The sequence below is a fragment of the Melanerpes formicivorus genome, unplaced genomic scaffold (assembly GCF_026170545.1).
Source record: "Melanerpes formicivorus ecotype bairdi unplaced genomic scaffold, bMelFor1.0.p_v2 SCAF_70, whole genome shotgun sequence".
NCBI classification, from domain to species: Eukaryota; Metazoa; Chordata; class Aves; order Piciformes; family Picidae; genus Melanerpes; species Melanerpes formicivorus.
In genome coordinates, this window is record NW_027142422.1 from 1,261,028 (window position 1) to 1,278,266 (window position 17,239).

At 45.7% G+C, this 17,239-nt stretch overlaps 1 protein-coding gene across 5 annotated transcripts in view; it reads left to right on the plus strand.

The window, feature by feature from the left end:
- The window catches only part of GPM6B (glycoprotein M6B), a 107,843-nt gene that overhangs the window by 64,489 nt on the left and 26,115 nt on the right, over positions 1–17,239 (plus strand). For 2 of the 5 annotated variants that reach the window (XM_068163108.1, XM_068163114.1), the window contains exon 1: positions 10,141–10,521. The exons of 1 other annotated variant lie outside the window; for it this stretch is intronic. In XM_068163108.1, coding sequence (XP_068019209.1) covers positions 10,461–10,521 — 61 coding nt within the window. In that variant the 5' untranslated portion in view covers positions 10,141–10,460. Of the gene's footprint in view, positions 1–10,127; positions 10,522–17,239 lie in introns of those variants that run through there. 2 more of the 5 variants (XM_068163109.1, XM_068163111.1) reach the window with 2 other exon arrangements.

A 17,239-nucleotide genomic window follows, 5' to 3' on the forward strand; every position in this document is an offset into this window, starting at 1 on the left:
AATCTTGGGAGGGAGGAGGAGGAGAAACATGCCAAAACACCAAACCTTCACTGTGAGAAATGTCTTCCTCTCAGAGAAAAGTCTCTTTAACACAGACAGAAGGCAGACCTGCCTCTTTACTGAGAAGGCCACAGAGACCAACACACTGAGCTGAGGTAGATTTGTTCTCCTAGCAGTTGCTTCCAAAAGCTACTTTGATATGGGAATGCTTTTTCCTCCTCTCCTCTCCTCCCTGTGCTGATCTCCTGTCATTTGCATCTCCTTCCTCCTGCCTGCCTTTCCCTGGCATACAGCTATTCACTTTCTAATTTGGGACCATTTCATAAAGGTTTGACTTCTGAGGTTCAGCTTTCCTGTTCGTGACCCTCAAGGTGAACCAGAGGATAACCCCAGAGGTGGGGGATGGTTCATTTCTCCTCGCAGCACAGTGCTTTAGTTTCGCATTGAAAACTGCTTTTTTCAGTGACGTACCTCTCATACAGGGTGAAGGTTGAGCTGTGGTACAGGACCCTTTCTGTTGACTTACTGTGGATGTGTTTTAGTTCCCAAATTCTCAGTGGCATGGTTCATGCAAGTGCTGGGGGAAGCCAGACAAGCTAACTGGAGGGTGGACCCAGAACCTTCAGTTTAGTGGAGATGCTTCATGGGCATCGTGTTGCTCTTTGCCACATCAAATGAGTGGTGCTTCCCCCCCCCCCCCCCTTTTTAAAGTCGAGATGAATCAAATAATATAATTTACTAAGAAGATGTTATCAGTTGCACTTCCTGCCTTTCAGAAAGAGTGAAAATTTGTTAAAGAGGCTTGCCACTTGGAAGAGAGAGAGGGGGAATCAAACTTGAAACAGCGCTGCTAAAAACAGCCTGGGCTGCTTTTGTTTGGACTTTCAGGACGCAGCAGCTTAATGCCTCCTTTGTGCGCAGGGGGAAATATGCTAATTTGGAGCACATTTCCCATCAGAAGCCCTTTCAGTCCTGTCATCAGTGAGATATGAAGGATGATAAAAGCCAGGAGAAGGAGGAGGCCCGCTTTCTGGGAGCGCGGCTGCTGGTTATTGTGTGTGGGGAGCAGGCTGAATGGGGCTGACGAGCCTGCTCACCCGTGAAGCTCCGTGGCCCCAGAGCTGCACCAGTTCCCATGGGCGCCAGTCGCCTGCAGCCCCGCTGAGACTCAGTGCCACAGGGGCAGGGGTCCTTGGGGGTGCTCCCTGTGTCAGCCGCCCCGCCGCCAGCCAGGAGAGGAGAGGAGGGGCTGCCATCAAGATATCCAAGCACTGGCAACCGTCACCCGTCCCACAGCCCTATAACCTAGTGCCTCTGTTTGGGTAATGTGGACATCTCCTTTCTGTTCACTGCAATAACTGATTTGTGTGACAAGGCCTCTGGTGCTTGCTTCCCACGTTGCTGATGCTTGCAGGGCAGTGGTGTTTGCTCGCTGGGCTGTGCTGAGCTCCTTCCCTACAGAGGTGTCTTCAACTTGGGAAGTGGGGAGTGCTGCAGTTGGGGTGTGGTTTTTTTTCCCCTCCATGGTTATGAAACAGAAGGGAATATGTGAAATGCTACTTAGTCTGTGACCACTCCTTTGTGTGGTTCTGTTTTTGGCTGAAATAAGTATATTCAGCAGTGGTTGGTCTGTATTAAAATTGTGCTAAGCACTTTTAAAATATTGAATTATATAAAAGCCTAGGCTTTGGGGTTTGCCTTCTCTTTCTTAAAGTCATGAGAAGATGATTAAATGGTGGGGTTTGTCTTAGGAGTCTAAGCGTCTTGGTCTGGAGCTGGGTCTAATTTTTTCCTTTTTCAGTAGGTGCTAGTGTTGGGGATTTTTGGTAGGGAATGTGGGATTAAATGAACTCAAGGTTCTGATAATGTTGCTATGGTGTTTGCTTGGAAATGGTTTGAAATGGCAATGAGAATTTAGTTGTAGTTGTTTGGCTATATAAGCCTGCTGTGTACTAATGGCAAATTAAACTAAGAAAATGGGGTTTTGATTGCATTTGCAATCTGTGATACTCTGTCTGCAGCAGGAGTATGTGCTACACTCAAACACAGAATCAATTCCAATATTTCTGAGGACTGTAGCTGAAATTAATTGCTTGGAATTGTTTTTAAAGCTGTTGGTCAGTCTTCAGTGTCTTCCCTGTACTAGTAAACTTCTCACCAGGCAAATCAGATGGGTTGATTTTTGTCTGGGCATGAGAAGCTGTGATATTTTTCAGCAACCTGTGAGCAAGTCTCTGACCTGCACTGAGAGGAGCTCTGTCTCATGTCGACCTACATGCCTTTGGTCACTTCCAGGATGGTGACACACAGCTGATGTAGTACAGTTTTTGTCATACAGAGATACAACTCCTCCTACAAACCCAAGAAGGAAGCTTAGACAGTGGCTTGGATATTTTCTGCCTTGTACTTTCCTCCATTGTTGTTTGTTTGTTTGTTCATTTTCCCAATGCATGCCTCCCTTCTTCCTTGCCCTGTTTTTTAAGCTCCCTTCTTTTCCCTCTGAATTGTGCAGAAGGGTGGAGCACATGATGGTACTTCAGAAATCAGTAGTGCCAACAGATACACAAGAGGCGTGCTGAGAGCATATACTACTGAGGGCAAAAATGCCTGGTGCCATTTTGACTAATAAATGTGAGGGTCTCCAAAGCTGACACATGGTGATAGTGCTTAGAGTTTACACTTGAGAAGCCCTGAGTGGAAGGGAGATGGTTACAAATGTTCTGAAAAGCAGGAAGAAAGAAAATGGGATGGGAGTAATACAAAGACTAGATGAAGAAAAGCAGATGCCAAATACATTTCACTCTGACTCATGACAGTGAAGAAATGATGCCTTTCAGTTGTTTAAAACAAGTGAATGTCATCTTTGGAAAGAACCAGAGAAATGGGGATGTAGCTAGGCACTTTCAGAGTGAGCTCACTCAGAAGAGAAGCGGGGTGGTTTTCAGGCAGCTGGTCTGGAGGCCGTTTCGGAGGCCAGCATCCTGCTCTCGGAAAAGCTACTCCTGCTCTGACTGCAGTGGGGGCCTGGCCATTGTGCAAGCCCTCTTCTGTGCTGAGCCTCCAAACCTGCCAGGCTGCAGAGTGGCTCCTCTCGCAAAACAAGAGAAAGGCTCCAAACTCCAGACACTTAAATTAGTGAGAGAAGGGGTTGGGAATATACATTCCACGGAATAACCCTGCCCAGGCAAAGGATTACACTTGACAGCCTATCTGGGAATCTAGGCTGAAAGCTGCTACTTTTGTCCTTAACTCACCCTATAGTGCTTTTGTCTTGAAGCTCACTTTGCATGCAGGATCACCTGCTGCTGAGGTTCGGCAAAGTCAAGGCATGACATGATCCAGATAGAGCTCTAACCGTGCTCACTGTTGGTAGGTTAGGTCATGCCTTGCTTATAAAGTAGAGGGTGAGGTTCCATTCAGTTGTGCTGAACTCTCTTGAGTATGCAGTTAACTTTTTGTGGGCACTAGTGAAAGACCTGTTAAGCACTTCAGCAGGTGTTGTTTGTTGTCCATCACCGATGTTGTCAAAGGCATTGTAGAACGCGGTAGGAACCACTACTGAGATCCCAATTGATGGAGCTGGAAAGAGGGGATTGGAAAAGCTAGGCTGGGCAAAGTTGCCTGGCACGTATTTAGTCCCTGTGTTAATTGGATACCCTCAAAGTGGAACTTGTTAATGTCCTGCTGCTTTCCTAATGAGGATATCTGCTCTTGCAGAGAATACAATGATTAATTGGGGACCCTTTCATTAATGTCTTAACTGAGGATTTCATGACTAGTGTCTTGTGTGTGGACAGAAACTGGTTTTAGCAATCCAGCAGGCAGTCTAGGGCTTCAGGACACAGCTAGTACAGGATCTTTCCCAAAATACAGTTTAATTACACCAGAATGGGAATTTTCAGTCTCAGGGCAGCAGCTCCAGGAATGGTGATTTGCAGGGTGCTGAAGCCTGAAACAATGAATTCCATTGCCTTCTACCAGTCAGTATTTGATGCTTTCTTCCACATCAATATTTTGACTGCTGAATTACATGGATTTTTCAAGATGTTGACATACAACTTCCCAATAATCCATGAGTGAGCCTAGCATTGGTGGGCCAGCATTGAGGTGAGCAGATAATGGAAGCTAAGAAACAGCACTGTCTTTGTGTGGTTTATCTCCACCACCAGCTCCAGTCGGGCACTGTGTAACTTGGTTCTCAGCCACGAAATCTTGAGCTGGAGGAGGCTGTAGCACTGGGATGATGTTTAGCTGTGCATTCACTGTTGAGCTTCACGCTTGTTGCATGACTGTAAATGAGTTTACATTCCTTATTGTGATTCCAGCGATGCTGATAAGATTTTCTGCTCAGTGAAAGCATGTATAATCACACCTGATTTATTCATGTACATACAAACACAGATGTGTTTTCTGTGTGTGCATACACACACAGCTAGAGCTATGATTTATTCTTAGAGTCCCTCATGAAACTGAGGAAGAGTCTTCCTCCCTGTGTTTCCCCAGGCCCTTCCAGTTCAGGGTGCTTTTTGATAATGAGTAGCCTTAGCTGCTTTTTGGGGAGCTGTAGGATTTTCTTCTTCTTTCCATTCCCTTGCTGTCTTTCCACGCTTTCTGAAAGGACTGGCCCGGGGCCAAGACTGAAGAACAAAACGAGCGCTGAATAGATGAGAGATGGTAGGTGGGATGCTAAAGTCTATGCAAGGAGTGGGAGGGCAATTTTGAAAATCAGAACTGGATGTAAAGTTAACACAGGATTGTCTGATTAACTCTGTGAAGCAGAAGAAAAAGTTTGTGTCAGGGCTGAATGCAGTGAAGTTTAGATTTATTTATAGACTGAGGGGGGGAAAAAGGCCCTGGGTAGCCTCCCAGTACCAATCCTGTCTCACTGTCCTGTGTTTTGAGAATAAGCAGATGTGTTTTGCAGGAGTGTGTTATTTGCTGCCTTCAAAGACTGGCAGAAATGGCTCTTTTACAAGTACAAGTGGCACTTCTACTTGAGTGCTAGCAAGCTTAATGATTTTATGATTCTTACTAGTCTTCTGAGATGGCAGTAGACTTTGGCAACAGCACTGGAGAAGAGGGTTCGGGTCAGTAGGTTGGTTTGCCCTCAAGGTGCAGAGCTAAGGGAACAAAGACAAAAGCCCTGAGCATATAGTTTTCCTGCTGCACTGTGGCACTGCTGCTGAATGTGTGGCTTGAAGCAGAGGAATGGAGACAAGCACTGCAGCTGAGAATCTCTCAGTGGGGAAGATGATGGACAGAGCAAAGAAATGTGGGTGTGTGCTGAAATCAAGAAGCTAGCCTTTAAAGTTGTGGAGGAGCATTTGAAGCACTGTTGAAGGGCTTCATCTATTAATCAAGTATGTGAGGATGTTACTACTGCTGAACAGAATAAATATATAATATTGGGGACCTGAGAGCCTGGAAGCTAGCAGGCCAGCGAGAGAAATGTGTGAAATCCAAGACCTGACCAGCATCTCCTTTGCCTGCCTGCTTGCCACCAGGCATCTAGCTTGGCAGCAGCTGTTGCCATCTTCATGTCACAGGACTGGTGCCTTCACACTGTTAAGATCTGCTCACCCTCTTGGACTTACCTGCATCAGTTAACTCAATGCTTTTCTTTGGTTGCAAAGACAATCACTATCCATTCTCAAGCCTTTAATTTTGCCCTTTCTACAGAAAAATTCAAGATTGAGATCACTAAGTGCAGTGCAGACTCCTGGTTTTCAGTAGTCTGTATTTTATACTGTGGTAAAAGTACAGGGTTTGAGGGTTTGTGTTTGTTTGTGTGTTGTTGAGAGGTTTCTTTGTGGGCTGTTTTGGCTGGGTGTTTTCTTTGGTTGTTTTTGGTTTGGTGTTTGGTTGGTTGGTTTGTTTTGGGGGGAGTGTTTTTAATTTGGATTTAGTTTTCCTAGTAATTTAGTATGTCTGAAAGAATGGGCCCCAAAGTGGGTCTTTAAAATGCTTGCCAGGTATATGACTGTTGCACCACTGAAAGCCTTCTTATGCTTTGATTTTTACCCACGTGGAACATTTCTCTGCTCTTGCATAAGCACTGAGGCTGGGTTTTACACTCGGGTCTTCTGTAACTGGTCTAAAGCTGGTCTGAACCTCAGTACTGATGTTGAGAAAATTACACTAAGTGGATGCATGTGTATTTGTTCTTTCTCTTGAATATTTTTGCATGCTTCCTAAGAAAAGGAAAAAAGCCTTTTACAAGTTGTCTTTAAAAATAAGCTGTGTGGAATACATGCCAGTCTTGTTTGAGGGACAGTCTCTGTGTTTTAGCTTCTGAGTCTCGGATCTCATAGGCTAATCTCAAATTGCTCTTGAAGTATGTGTGAACTCTCTTTTTTACAGCTCTGTGAAGCCTCTGTAGAAATGGCAAGTGTGCATTCATCTCCTGAAAGCTTGTGAAGCATTTGCTATATCTTATGCTAGAGCTCCTCAGCCTTCAGGAATGTAAACTAGATTCAGTGACATTAAAGATAGAGCTCAAAGGGAGCTGGCACATAACCAGAACTGGGTTTTTAATACCTGTTTCAGGGTGTCCAGTTGTGGTCATCTACTTGACTGGGCAAAATTATCAAATATGGCTTTTCAAACCTAGCTAAAAGAGATTAAACCCTCTCTCTCTTTTTCAAAGTAAACCATTTTGCAGTGGGTGTGGCCTGATCTGCAGTGCCTTCACTTATTTTGCTCCACTGCTCTTCATCCTGAGGCTTGGCTGTAAGCTTAGAGCTGTGCTTTAGCAGCAGAGAAACCCTTACTGCTCAGCCCCTCTCCTGATTTTCATTCTCATTTTGCTCTGCGAAGAAAAGGCAGCTAGCCACCTTCCCTGGCTACTAGTCATCTCTGTCAGCCTGTTCTCTACAGCAGAGTTTTGCTGAACATAAGTCTTTGAAGAATTTTCTGTGTTTTCTGCTTGTATGGCTTTGTCTTTTGCTCTACAGTGGTGGACTTGATGCCTTCAAGTCTCATCGCATATTAAGAAAAGGATGCATCTGGTTAAGGGAGGGAGTGTTGGATGAGACAACTTGCTGGCTGAGATTAATGCTCCAAGTGCAAGATCAGCACCCATGATAGCACTGGAGGAAATAGCTTATAGTTTGGGGGGCTTGCCATGCTTGTCAATGATGGGACAAACATTTGAAGATCAAGAAATTACTTAAGACAGTGTCTAAACCCCATCATATAGTACAGTAATCTGGAAAGCAATAAGAAGGGAGGAGGGTAGAACTTTACACTCATGCATCACTTGAAGCTTTTAGAGGATGATCCAGTACATAGACTTAATGGGTTTGGATAGTTGGGATTAATGGCTTCTGAAATCTTGACTTCAAGCTCTTGTGAAGTTGATTCTGGTATGGTGCCCTGACTTCTTCATTGCTCCTTTAAAGGAAGGGTTATCTTGGGAGAAGGAAGAGAAAGAGTCTCCCAGCCTGTGAGTTCAGTGTTTGTAAAACATCTGCTCTGAAGTCCTGAGCCTACCTAACAAAATGTTCTTGCCAGCAAGAAAGCTCACAGCTCTGTGAAGCAGTAGGTCTTACAGAGTAGAGGAGTTTGTTAGTAGGCTTCCTCCGAGGGCAGTCTGTAACCAGAGGTTTTGTCTAATGTATTTTGTGTTTAAAGAAAGGAAACTCCAGGTGATGTTTGTATTTTCTGTGTGTCTGTTTACAGATAAGTGCATTAATATTGTACCACTTGATTCAGATTTTGTACAGGCCTTTTGTAACTCTGGGTAGTCAGAAGAGAGGCTTCAACCTTTTAAGACTAGAATATGACAGCTGTGAGCAGAAGTCCTGGCTTAAAAATCAGAAGTTTAATGGGACTTTTACTGTCAGAGGCAATCGATTGTTTTGACCAACGACTAAACTTTGTGTGCCTTTCAGCAAGTAGAGTGTTTGTGCTATGGATTTTCAATGTCATTGATGTTAAATGGGGAAAAGAACACCCTTTGTAAAATGTTTCCCTTGCATAATCGTTATTCCAAGCGTGAAGAAGTTGTCTTCCCTTTCTCAACTGTGAGATTCAGCCAGCTTTTGGTAATGACTAAAAGAACATGGCAAACACACAGGATCATCATAGGAGGTCAGGGGTTGGAAGGGACCTTTAAAGGTCATGCAGTCCAACTCCCCTACCAGAGCAGGACCATAGAATCTAGCACAGGTTGCATAGGAACACATCCAGACAGGTCTTGAAAGCCTCCAGCAGAGGAGACTCCAGGACACCCTCTGTTCCAGTGCTCTGTGAAGAAGTTCCTCCTCTTGTTGAAGTGAAGCTTTGTGTGATGTAGTTTACATCCATTACCCCTTGTCCTATCACAAGGTGCAACTGAGCAGAGCCTGTCCCCTCCCTCTTGACCCCCAGCCCTCAGATATTCATCAACATTTATTAAATCCCCTCTCAGTCTTCTCCAGACTAAAAAGCCCCAGTCCATGGTCTGCTGGGCAGGCATTTCAGTACATGTATAGACTGCTGGGTGAGCATTGGAGGGGAGTGGAGACATACACTTGCACCTGAGTTGAGGTCTCTGCTGGGGATGCTGATTTGATTACCATCAGGAACCTAAACCTATTGTATCACATCAGTTCCTGAGGGTACTTCCATCTTCTGTGCAAAATAACTTCATCCTACCAGATCTGCTGAAGTGGGAACTTCAACTGCAAACCTTTCCTGGACCCCAGGACATCAAGTTTTGATGCCACGATTTGAAATCTTAGGATAAGTCCAAGACCTCTTAGCTGTTGGGCTGAAGCATGTCTAAGCAGTAATGCCCCAAACAAGGTAACTATGGTGACCATGGTGTGAGAAGAGGATTTGTACCCTGATTTCTTGCCAGAGAAGGAAACTTGCTGCAAAGATTGGGTCTGAGGGGTTTTGGTGATTTTTCAGTAGGCATCCTTAGGAATAAAAAATGCACAGCAAAATTGTGGGTGTAATAACTTCAACCAGAAGAGGCTGAATTGCTGCTACAAGCCTTTGGACTGCTTCCCTCTTCCCACTCTCCTGGTTGAATCTGTTACACGGAACATGCAGCGTGTAGGTTTTAACATCCCCAGCATTTGCTGAATCTGCGAGGCGTCTTTGCAGCCTGCAGATCAGCTGCGGTGGCTGGGCTGGCGAAGCCTGCCAGATCACAAAGGCCATTACTCCATGGTTGCTCCATCATCCTACACGCACAAAAAGGGTGCCTTTGGGCATGTCTGCCCTGTGCAGCGTAGCGCTCTGCGAGGCCATTGAGACAGGCAAAGCAATAGGCAAGGTTAATTAGCCTCGCTACTGTACAGCCTTGCATACGACCGTCATCATGGGCTTTAGAAAGTGAATAATACCCCTACGTGGTGTTGCCCTGCTCTGTGGCTTCCCAGCATGGTGCTGCTCAGAACAAGCTGGGAAAACCTAAAGTCACCTCGTGCAGTGCAGTGGCCTCGTTTGGTTGCTCCCAGAGCCAGGTCGTGGCTCGTTAGATTGTGCTGCAGTCTGGATTTAGGGGAGCAATCAAACGTGTGGTTCCCAGGAACCCTGCACTCAGTTCTAAGCACGGCTTTAGGTTTGTAGGAGCAGACATCTTTTCAAAATTTAGGCTGTGTTTCCTTAGCACTGTTACCCTTCAAAGTACAGCATGTGCATCGGGGACACTCGAGCTTGCTCGCTTCCTGCCGGCTTGGGTTTCTTTGTGCTTTTCTTTCCATCGTGCTTGCTAGGCAGAGAATAATTCTGGGTTTTTAATGTACATCTTCTATGGCCACTTCTGCTTTCATGCTGCTTTCACACACCGTCCTTTGCCGTGGGTGAGCGGAACTTACTCAGCAAAGAAAGCAAACAGAGAGAGCAGACCCGTTGCCCCCCGCCCCTCGAAAGAGCAGAGGGCATGTGGAATAAATCAAAATGCAAAGCATAATACCCAGGTCCCATGGGAAAGGGGAGCCTCGCAATTGTGTGCTGGCGTGCACTCCCCTTGGAGACGGTGGCTGGGGGGCTCGCCCCACGATGGTCGGGGGACTCCTTTCTTTCTTGTCTGCGTCTCCCCTCCCGATGTCACCAATCCATTCACCACCCGGGGAATTGATTAACATTCGTCGGGAGCCTTGGGAGATGGGACAAGAGGGGGAGAATGGAGGGCGAGGGGAAGGAGGCGCGAAGTGGAGGTGCTGGTCCCCACGCCGCGGCGAGCTGGGGCACGGTCAGGCGCGGGATGGCTATTTTATAGCTGGGACCGCAGTGACGTATGGCTGAGCGCTCGCTGGCACGGCTTCTCGTGGACCAGTCAGCGGAGCGAAATTGAAGCTGACAAGACTTTTCTGGCGTTTTGGAAAGGACTGTAATCTACTGTAGGGGAGAACAGAGCCGCTCAATCACTGCTGCCGTAAATAGGAGACGGAAGGGAGTGAGAAAGGAGGCGAAGAGAAAAAGTGCTTGCTGGGGGGGGAGGGGGGGCGGCATTTTTGGTGGATGGTATGAAGCCAGCCATGGAAACTGCAGCGGAGGAAAATGCAGAACAAAGCCAAGAGAAAAAAGGTACCCAGGGGTCTAACAATAGCTTGTTTAAATCTTTTCATTCAGGGGGTTTAAAGAGGTTTAGGCTAGTTTTGTCACTTTTTCAGATGGCTCTTAAACAATCTTTACCGCATCTTCGGGCTTCTAGGCATCTTTCCCTGCATGGCTTGACCACAAATTAATAAAGCAGCAATCTTTGTCTGTGTCTGTATTCGCTCAGAGTCTGTCCTAACCCTGCCTAAAATGGTGTTTGCAAGAGAAGTCTTGGTAGTGCTGAGTCTTTGACAGATTGTGGTGAATTTGGTTTACCGAGGTAGCCTGTGCCTGTGTGTTTGCATGTTGTTCTCGGAGCTATAATCCGGTGTTTTCATCGAGGCTGACCGTGGAGCAAGGCTTTACAATGCAGTGTGGAAGATGCAGGTTATAGTAACATCTGATCAATTCCAATACCACACAGTCTTTGTGTGGTTAGCTTGGTACCAATTGCTACTCTCTGTTTTAAATTCCTTTCCTGTGGTGCCTTCTGGCAGATCTGTTTGTGTGGATATCCACTCGCGCTACGGCCACAGGGAATAATGCAGTGAGTTTCACAACATTAGCTTTCAGGAGATGTTAATCACTGAGAATTGTTGCTTAATAGAGAGAACGATTCCAGGGTAGTGCTTCTGCAGGAGGGAGACAGCAGCACAGGAGGAGAGGTGCTTCATCCATCCCAGCCTCACAGGGGATTTGCTTGGGGTGCAGCGCTGAACTTCAGAGGACAAATTCAACTAGCAAAGGGCTGTTTTGTTTCTGCTTGGTATGATTTATGCCAACTGAATGTCCTTCCTCAGTGTAGCAGGCACCTGCACGAATCATAGCGGTATTTTTTGACTGAATTACACAGCAGTAACAAAATTACTTAAATGTCTACTGCCTTTTTATGTGAGCTGTAATATACTGTTGAACCAGTTGTGTGTCGTTTATAAGCGATCTGTCTGGCAAGCATATGCAGGTGATAAACAACTAGCATGCATTCCCGAGTAGAACTACTTCATTTACCATTAAACACTGCAGATAGGAACATCATGATAAAGCCCAGTGCTGTCCAGTACCAGATTTTGTTTTCCTGCTTTGAAATCTGATTCCTCCTACACACTTTGCATGATGCAAACCTAGCTTCAGTTTCAAGTAAATGAAATCTGTCAAGTGATTAGACATAGTACTACATAATCCCTTAGGGATTTCACAAAAGGAGGTCCACTGATGAGAGATTAAACTCTGAAAGCCATTAGTGTATGTGGACAACAACCCACCTCACTGCAGATTTTGAGTGTTTAATGTACAAAGTGTCCTAAATGCCTTGGCTGTAAGCCCACCTCGAGCTCAGAGATCGTTCTTTGAAAATCACAGGAATCTTCTCTTCTGATGTATGAGTTTCCTTTAAATGGATAGAACTCACATGCCATAAACACCACAAGAAGTTATCTGCATGCATGAGCAGCTGTGCAAAATGAAATGTGTTGCTGAGTGTGTTTATGGCTTCCCTTTTCTTTTGGCAAGGATGAAAGCACAACATGTAGAACGGTAAATCTGTTACCACGCCGAAGTGGTTGATCTGTTGCCTTCATAGGATGCGAGCAGGGGAGCTGCCTAGCCTAATTTTACCATTGTTTCCTGTTTTTCTGTGATAATTTGATACTTTAGATGGGTTTCACACCCATGTGTATGCCAGAGTCCAAGGCTTTGTTCTTGCCAGTTCTCTGAGAGCAGCACATGGTCTCTCACATTGTGCTCTTTATTCCTATTCACTTCAGTTCCCGATGTATTGCACAGTGAATGCAAATGCAGGAAGCAGAAACAATCTCACTCCTAGCTTCAGCAGCAAAATAAATAGCTCAGCTGCCCCTGCAGGGGTGCAGGAGGTGTAGGAGGCATATTCAGTTTTGGGGGGGCAGATTTTCTGAAGTGCTAAGACTAAGCCCAGTTGGATTTTTGGATGGGGTCAGTGAGTAGCATCAGGTACTGCTGAAATGGCAGTGTTGAAAAGGGCTTTCACAAGCAGCTCTCAGGGAGAAAAATGAGCTTTTCCTCGATGTGGAAAGAAAAGCCTCCATGGGAATACTGTTGCTTCATTTTGGGGTATAAACCAGAAGCTGAGCCCTTCAAACATGTGTCCATTTACTGTCTGGACTGGGCCTTCTGCTCGCTGTACCTTACATGTTTGCCAGGCTTGCAACATTTGCTTCTTCCCCTGAGATCCCACCTGGCCTTGGTGTAATGGCTGTCCTCTATGAGGTGCCCTAGATCCAGTGATAGCAAGGCAACCACCACAAAGTAATTGAGCACTGCCACAAAGTCTTTCAACTCCTTATTCCAGAAATGAATTACAAAGCCCCAGGAGATAAACCAATCCGAGGAGAGGTTTAGGGATGTTGCTGTTGCTAAGACTGAGCAAGAGAAGATCCTGAGGGTTTCACTTTGGCTATTCAGGTTCACACACAGCATGCTTTGCACTGCCAAATTGTGTGGGAAATGGCAGCATTTAACTAATAGCCAATTGTACTTTTAAGCCAAGAGGCTTTTTTCCCTTTGTTGTGTGTTTTATTGCAAGGACCTCCTCAGTGATGCACTGTAAATATATGGAATGGGAGGAAGTTGGGCAAGGGTTGCTTGCTATCTATATACAAGGCTCCCTGTGGTTGGGAAAACACTGGAGAGCAATACTGTGTGAGCACTTGGGATGAGCAGCAAGATCTGTGCTCAGTTCAAGCACCTGAGGTGATCACATCTGAGCAGTGGTTTGTGTTTCCCATCACAGTGGCAAGCGTGGGTGACCAGCTGTTTGGGATTGCAGTGTAAGCTGAGACAATTGGCAGGAGCTGATGTGCTTTATGAATAATGAAGCACTAATAATTACTGATTCATAAATAGAAATGACTGATGAGCTTTAAAGCTGGCTCAGTTGTGTATAAATTCCAGTTTCATGTTAACTGTTTGTGTGAGTGCCCTGCCTGACTCAGGCAGCCACGCTGCCCATCTGATGGATTCAGTGTTTACCAGACAGTTGTTTCTCTGCACCCAGATGAGTGGCTGCTGCCCCAGTTTTTTTAATTGGAAGTGGAACAACATCCATGTTGATGGAGATAAGAAATAAGTCAGCTTTGTGCTGTGTATCAGCAGGCCTTATCAGAGGAGAACACCATGAGCAAGCTCAAGGAGAATGTTTAACAGCTACTTTACAGGGCTGCAGGACAGATTGGGTGCATTTTAAAGCTGAAGGTTTACAAATGATTGCAAATGACAGCATTTGTCTTGCAGGCATTAAACGAAAGCCAAGCGTGAGGCCTGGGCAGGCAGATTTACTGAGCTGGAAGGAACAAGAAAAACGAAATGCCGGTTTCCATCAGCGGTGAAGGATACAGATCCTGATGCACCTTAACAGAGACAAGAAGTTTCCCTTTTTATTTAACTATGAGAAATATTGCTGAGTTGCAAAATTAAAGCAAAAAAATGAGAAGGAAAATAAAAAACCCCAAACCACCAAAATAACACAGCAACCCCTCCCCCCTGCCAATCAAACCAAAACAAAGCCACAACCACATCCACCCCTCCCAAATGAAAACCAAACCAAAACCCCAACTGCTGCTGGCCATGGTGAATTCACCCCGTTACACACAGGAGGATGGAAGAAAGCCCTTTACAGCAGGATATAGTTTCCTTCTATGAATACATAGGATGTTCAGATGGCAAGTGCTGAGCCGAGGAGTAATGCAGACCAGCCTGAGCAGCTGCACTAAAGGTTCCTTTTAATTGGCTCTTCTCTACTAATGTGCTCTCCATGAAAAGAAGACCTCATGCTCAGGAGGGGCTGTGGGCTTTGTTGTTTTCATCATATGTGAAGCCATTAAAAGTGATTTGTTTTACACTCTAAACAGACAGGAATATGATAATCCAGAGTAGAAGGAAAAGACTTCTCTTAGAGCTGTACTTCTCTTAAAACACAGCTGTGTGCGGTGGTGTAAATGAAGATGAAGTGCAGCACGAGGAGTGAAGTGATGTGCAGTGTGTTGAACTTGTAGTGAAGTTCATTTCACACAGTGAGCTTAGGACATTCTGATGCAGCACAGGTACATAAATGTATTTTTCATTGCAGCCAGTTGAAAAAAGCATTAAAAAAGTGGTTTTCTATGTAGCCAATATTGTCAAATGTTAGACTGACACAGTCCTAGCAGAGCTCTCAGGCTGATTAAAGATATTCTTAGTAGGCTTTGTATTTTTTTTCCCCCATTTCAAGCAATTTATTGGTGTTTCAGCTCCCCTGCAAACAGTAACTCATTAGTATAAGTCCCTGAAAGAGAGGACTGTAGGAAGAGCGGTCCAGCCCGGGGAGAATCTGGGACATGCGATATTCCAGGGATAATAATTTGCCAGGCTTAGTGCTTTGGGTTTTAATGAATAGGATTTGGTCTCTAAATAGGAGGGCTCTGACAGACAGCCGAAGAACGTACTCATGCTGCTCTGAGTGACCTCATGAAAACACAAACCCCAGACATATGTGCCACACGATATGGTAACAAGGGGGAGGGGGAAGCCCAGATGGCACTTAGCATGCACAATAGATTCTGCAGTGGGAGCAAAGGGGCTAAAGAGGAGAGCAGAGAGAGAGGTGGAAGGAACCCCTTTGGTTGCCCTCACCCCCATCTTCTTGCCAGCCTTGCTCCTAATGCAGTATTCATCACCAGATAGCCAGATCATAAACAACAATCCTCTCTTTGCTCCTGTGGACCACTTCATCAGCTGCAACAGATGAATGTCATAACTGTTTGTTTCCTCTGAGCCCATATGCTAAGGGCAGCAAGTGTGAAGATGTTGGGTACTGGGAATTTTATTACAGGCATGCAAGATGATTCATCCCAATGAATATTGAACACCACAGTCGCCATCAGTGTGCCTGTGTGGTGTGGCATGAAGCACTCAGTTCTGTAGCTGCTGTCTCTGTATAGGATTGAGTAAAACCTGGTTCTGACAAGAGGCCTCAAGCTGCATGAGCTTGGCTGTGCACTGAGAGTATTGTAACCTAGACTTGGGAATAGAGTCAGTATAATTAGTTCCTCCAAAAGCAGAAGACAAGGCATTTAAACCTATTCCTTTCTAGCTGCTCAGGGTACATATGTGCACTGTGTGCAGTAGTTATACCACTAGAGCCTGGTGGGGCTTTTAACATGGTTGTGATTTTGCATGAGTGGGCTTGGGTGGGTCCCCATCACATCACCAAAAGATGCCTTAGAGGTCATGTAAGGCATGCAGTAAGGGCTACCAAGCAGCCATTGCTAAGTGGCTCTTTGCAGAGCAGTGGAAAAACAGATTCCTTTTTGGAGTATGAGCTAGGTCCTGATGAAAAGAGCCCTGTTATTGCCAACCCAGAAACAGCCAATTAAAAACCCCCAACTTCACAGAATATCTTCAGTTACAGCAATGGGGCTACAAAGTTCACATGCTATCTCTGCCTTTCAGGGTTTGGTGTTTGTTCCACAGCAGACAGTGGTGACTTCACCAGTGTCCCTTCAGGCTAAGGGAGAAAGCCAGCTGCCTGCTGCTCTCTGAGCCCCTGCAGGAGCAATCTTGAATTGTGGGCTCAGGCCTGGTAGGGTAAAATCCTTGTGCTGCCAGAGGTTTGGTGTAGATGCTGCTGCTGTGCAAAAGCAGTTTGTTGGTTTTCTTTCCCCCACAAGTCTTTGCAGCTGGCTGTTTCTAACTTAGTTATTTTAAAATCAGGATCTGTGATCAATGCCCAGGGAGCAGCTTCAGACAAGCAGGGAGCAGACAGTTTGGAGGGAGCAGGGAGACAGTATGCAGCACTGGCAAGGAATTGTGCTGTTTTCCATTTGGTGTCCAGGTCAGTTATTGTGGCATTCCTCTTGATCTCATAAACAGGAGTGTTCCTGGGTAAGCAGAAGGAGATGACATCATCCTGAGCATGCACAGTGATTTTGGAGCAATGCTTTCAACACCTTTTGAAATCTGTTATGCTCATAAGGTGGAATTTGCCTTTCCTTAAAAGGAAGGGTGAGCTGTACAAAGCAGGAATGATATCTTCTAGGAAAGATACACTACCTGATACCTGCTTTCTGATCTGTGTGTCACAGGGAGGAGAGATGCCAAGCCACAAAGTACCTTTAAGAGAGCCATTGATACCAATTTTGCATCCCAAGCCCAAAAGACTGGCTTGATATTGGAGTTCATTTGCTGGTGTAGGAGATGAACAAATCCTTGTTTCCAGTTTCCAGATCCAGCATTTGGATTTGAAGCCAAGATTTTTTTTCTTGTCTCGACACATGCAGACGTAGCTGTGCCAAACTCCTTATTGCACCAGCAGCAGAGCCACATGAGACAGGGACCAGGTCCAGGACCTTCCTGGCTCCTCACAGGCCAGAAAAGTATGGCCCTGCCCCTCAGAATTTGCCTCTGATCTGGTCTGCATTAAGTGAGCTTTCAGTGTTGTAGCCTTCTCACTTCCTCCACAAGCCCAAATGATGCTGAATAGGATTTATTTTGGCCAGAGGTGGCAATCACTTTGTCATTTAGCCACTGCAGAGGGGGGCTCTGGTGCATTTTAAATGAAGATCTATCTCCCCCTGACAGCCTTCACAAAGCTGCAGTGGTGCTGAGGGGAATGTGTCAGGTCAGAAGTGGGGTTTTGGCAGCGGCCTCTTGCAGGAGGCTTGTAAGGCCGGTGCTGGTGAGTGTTTGATGAGTG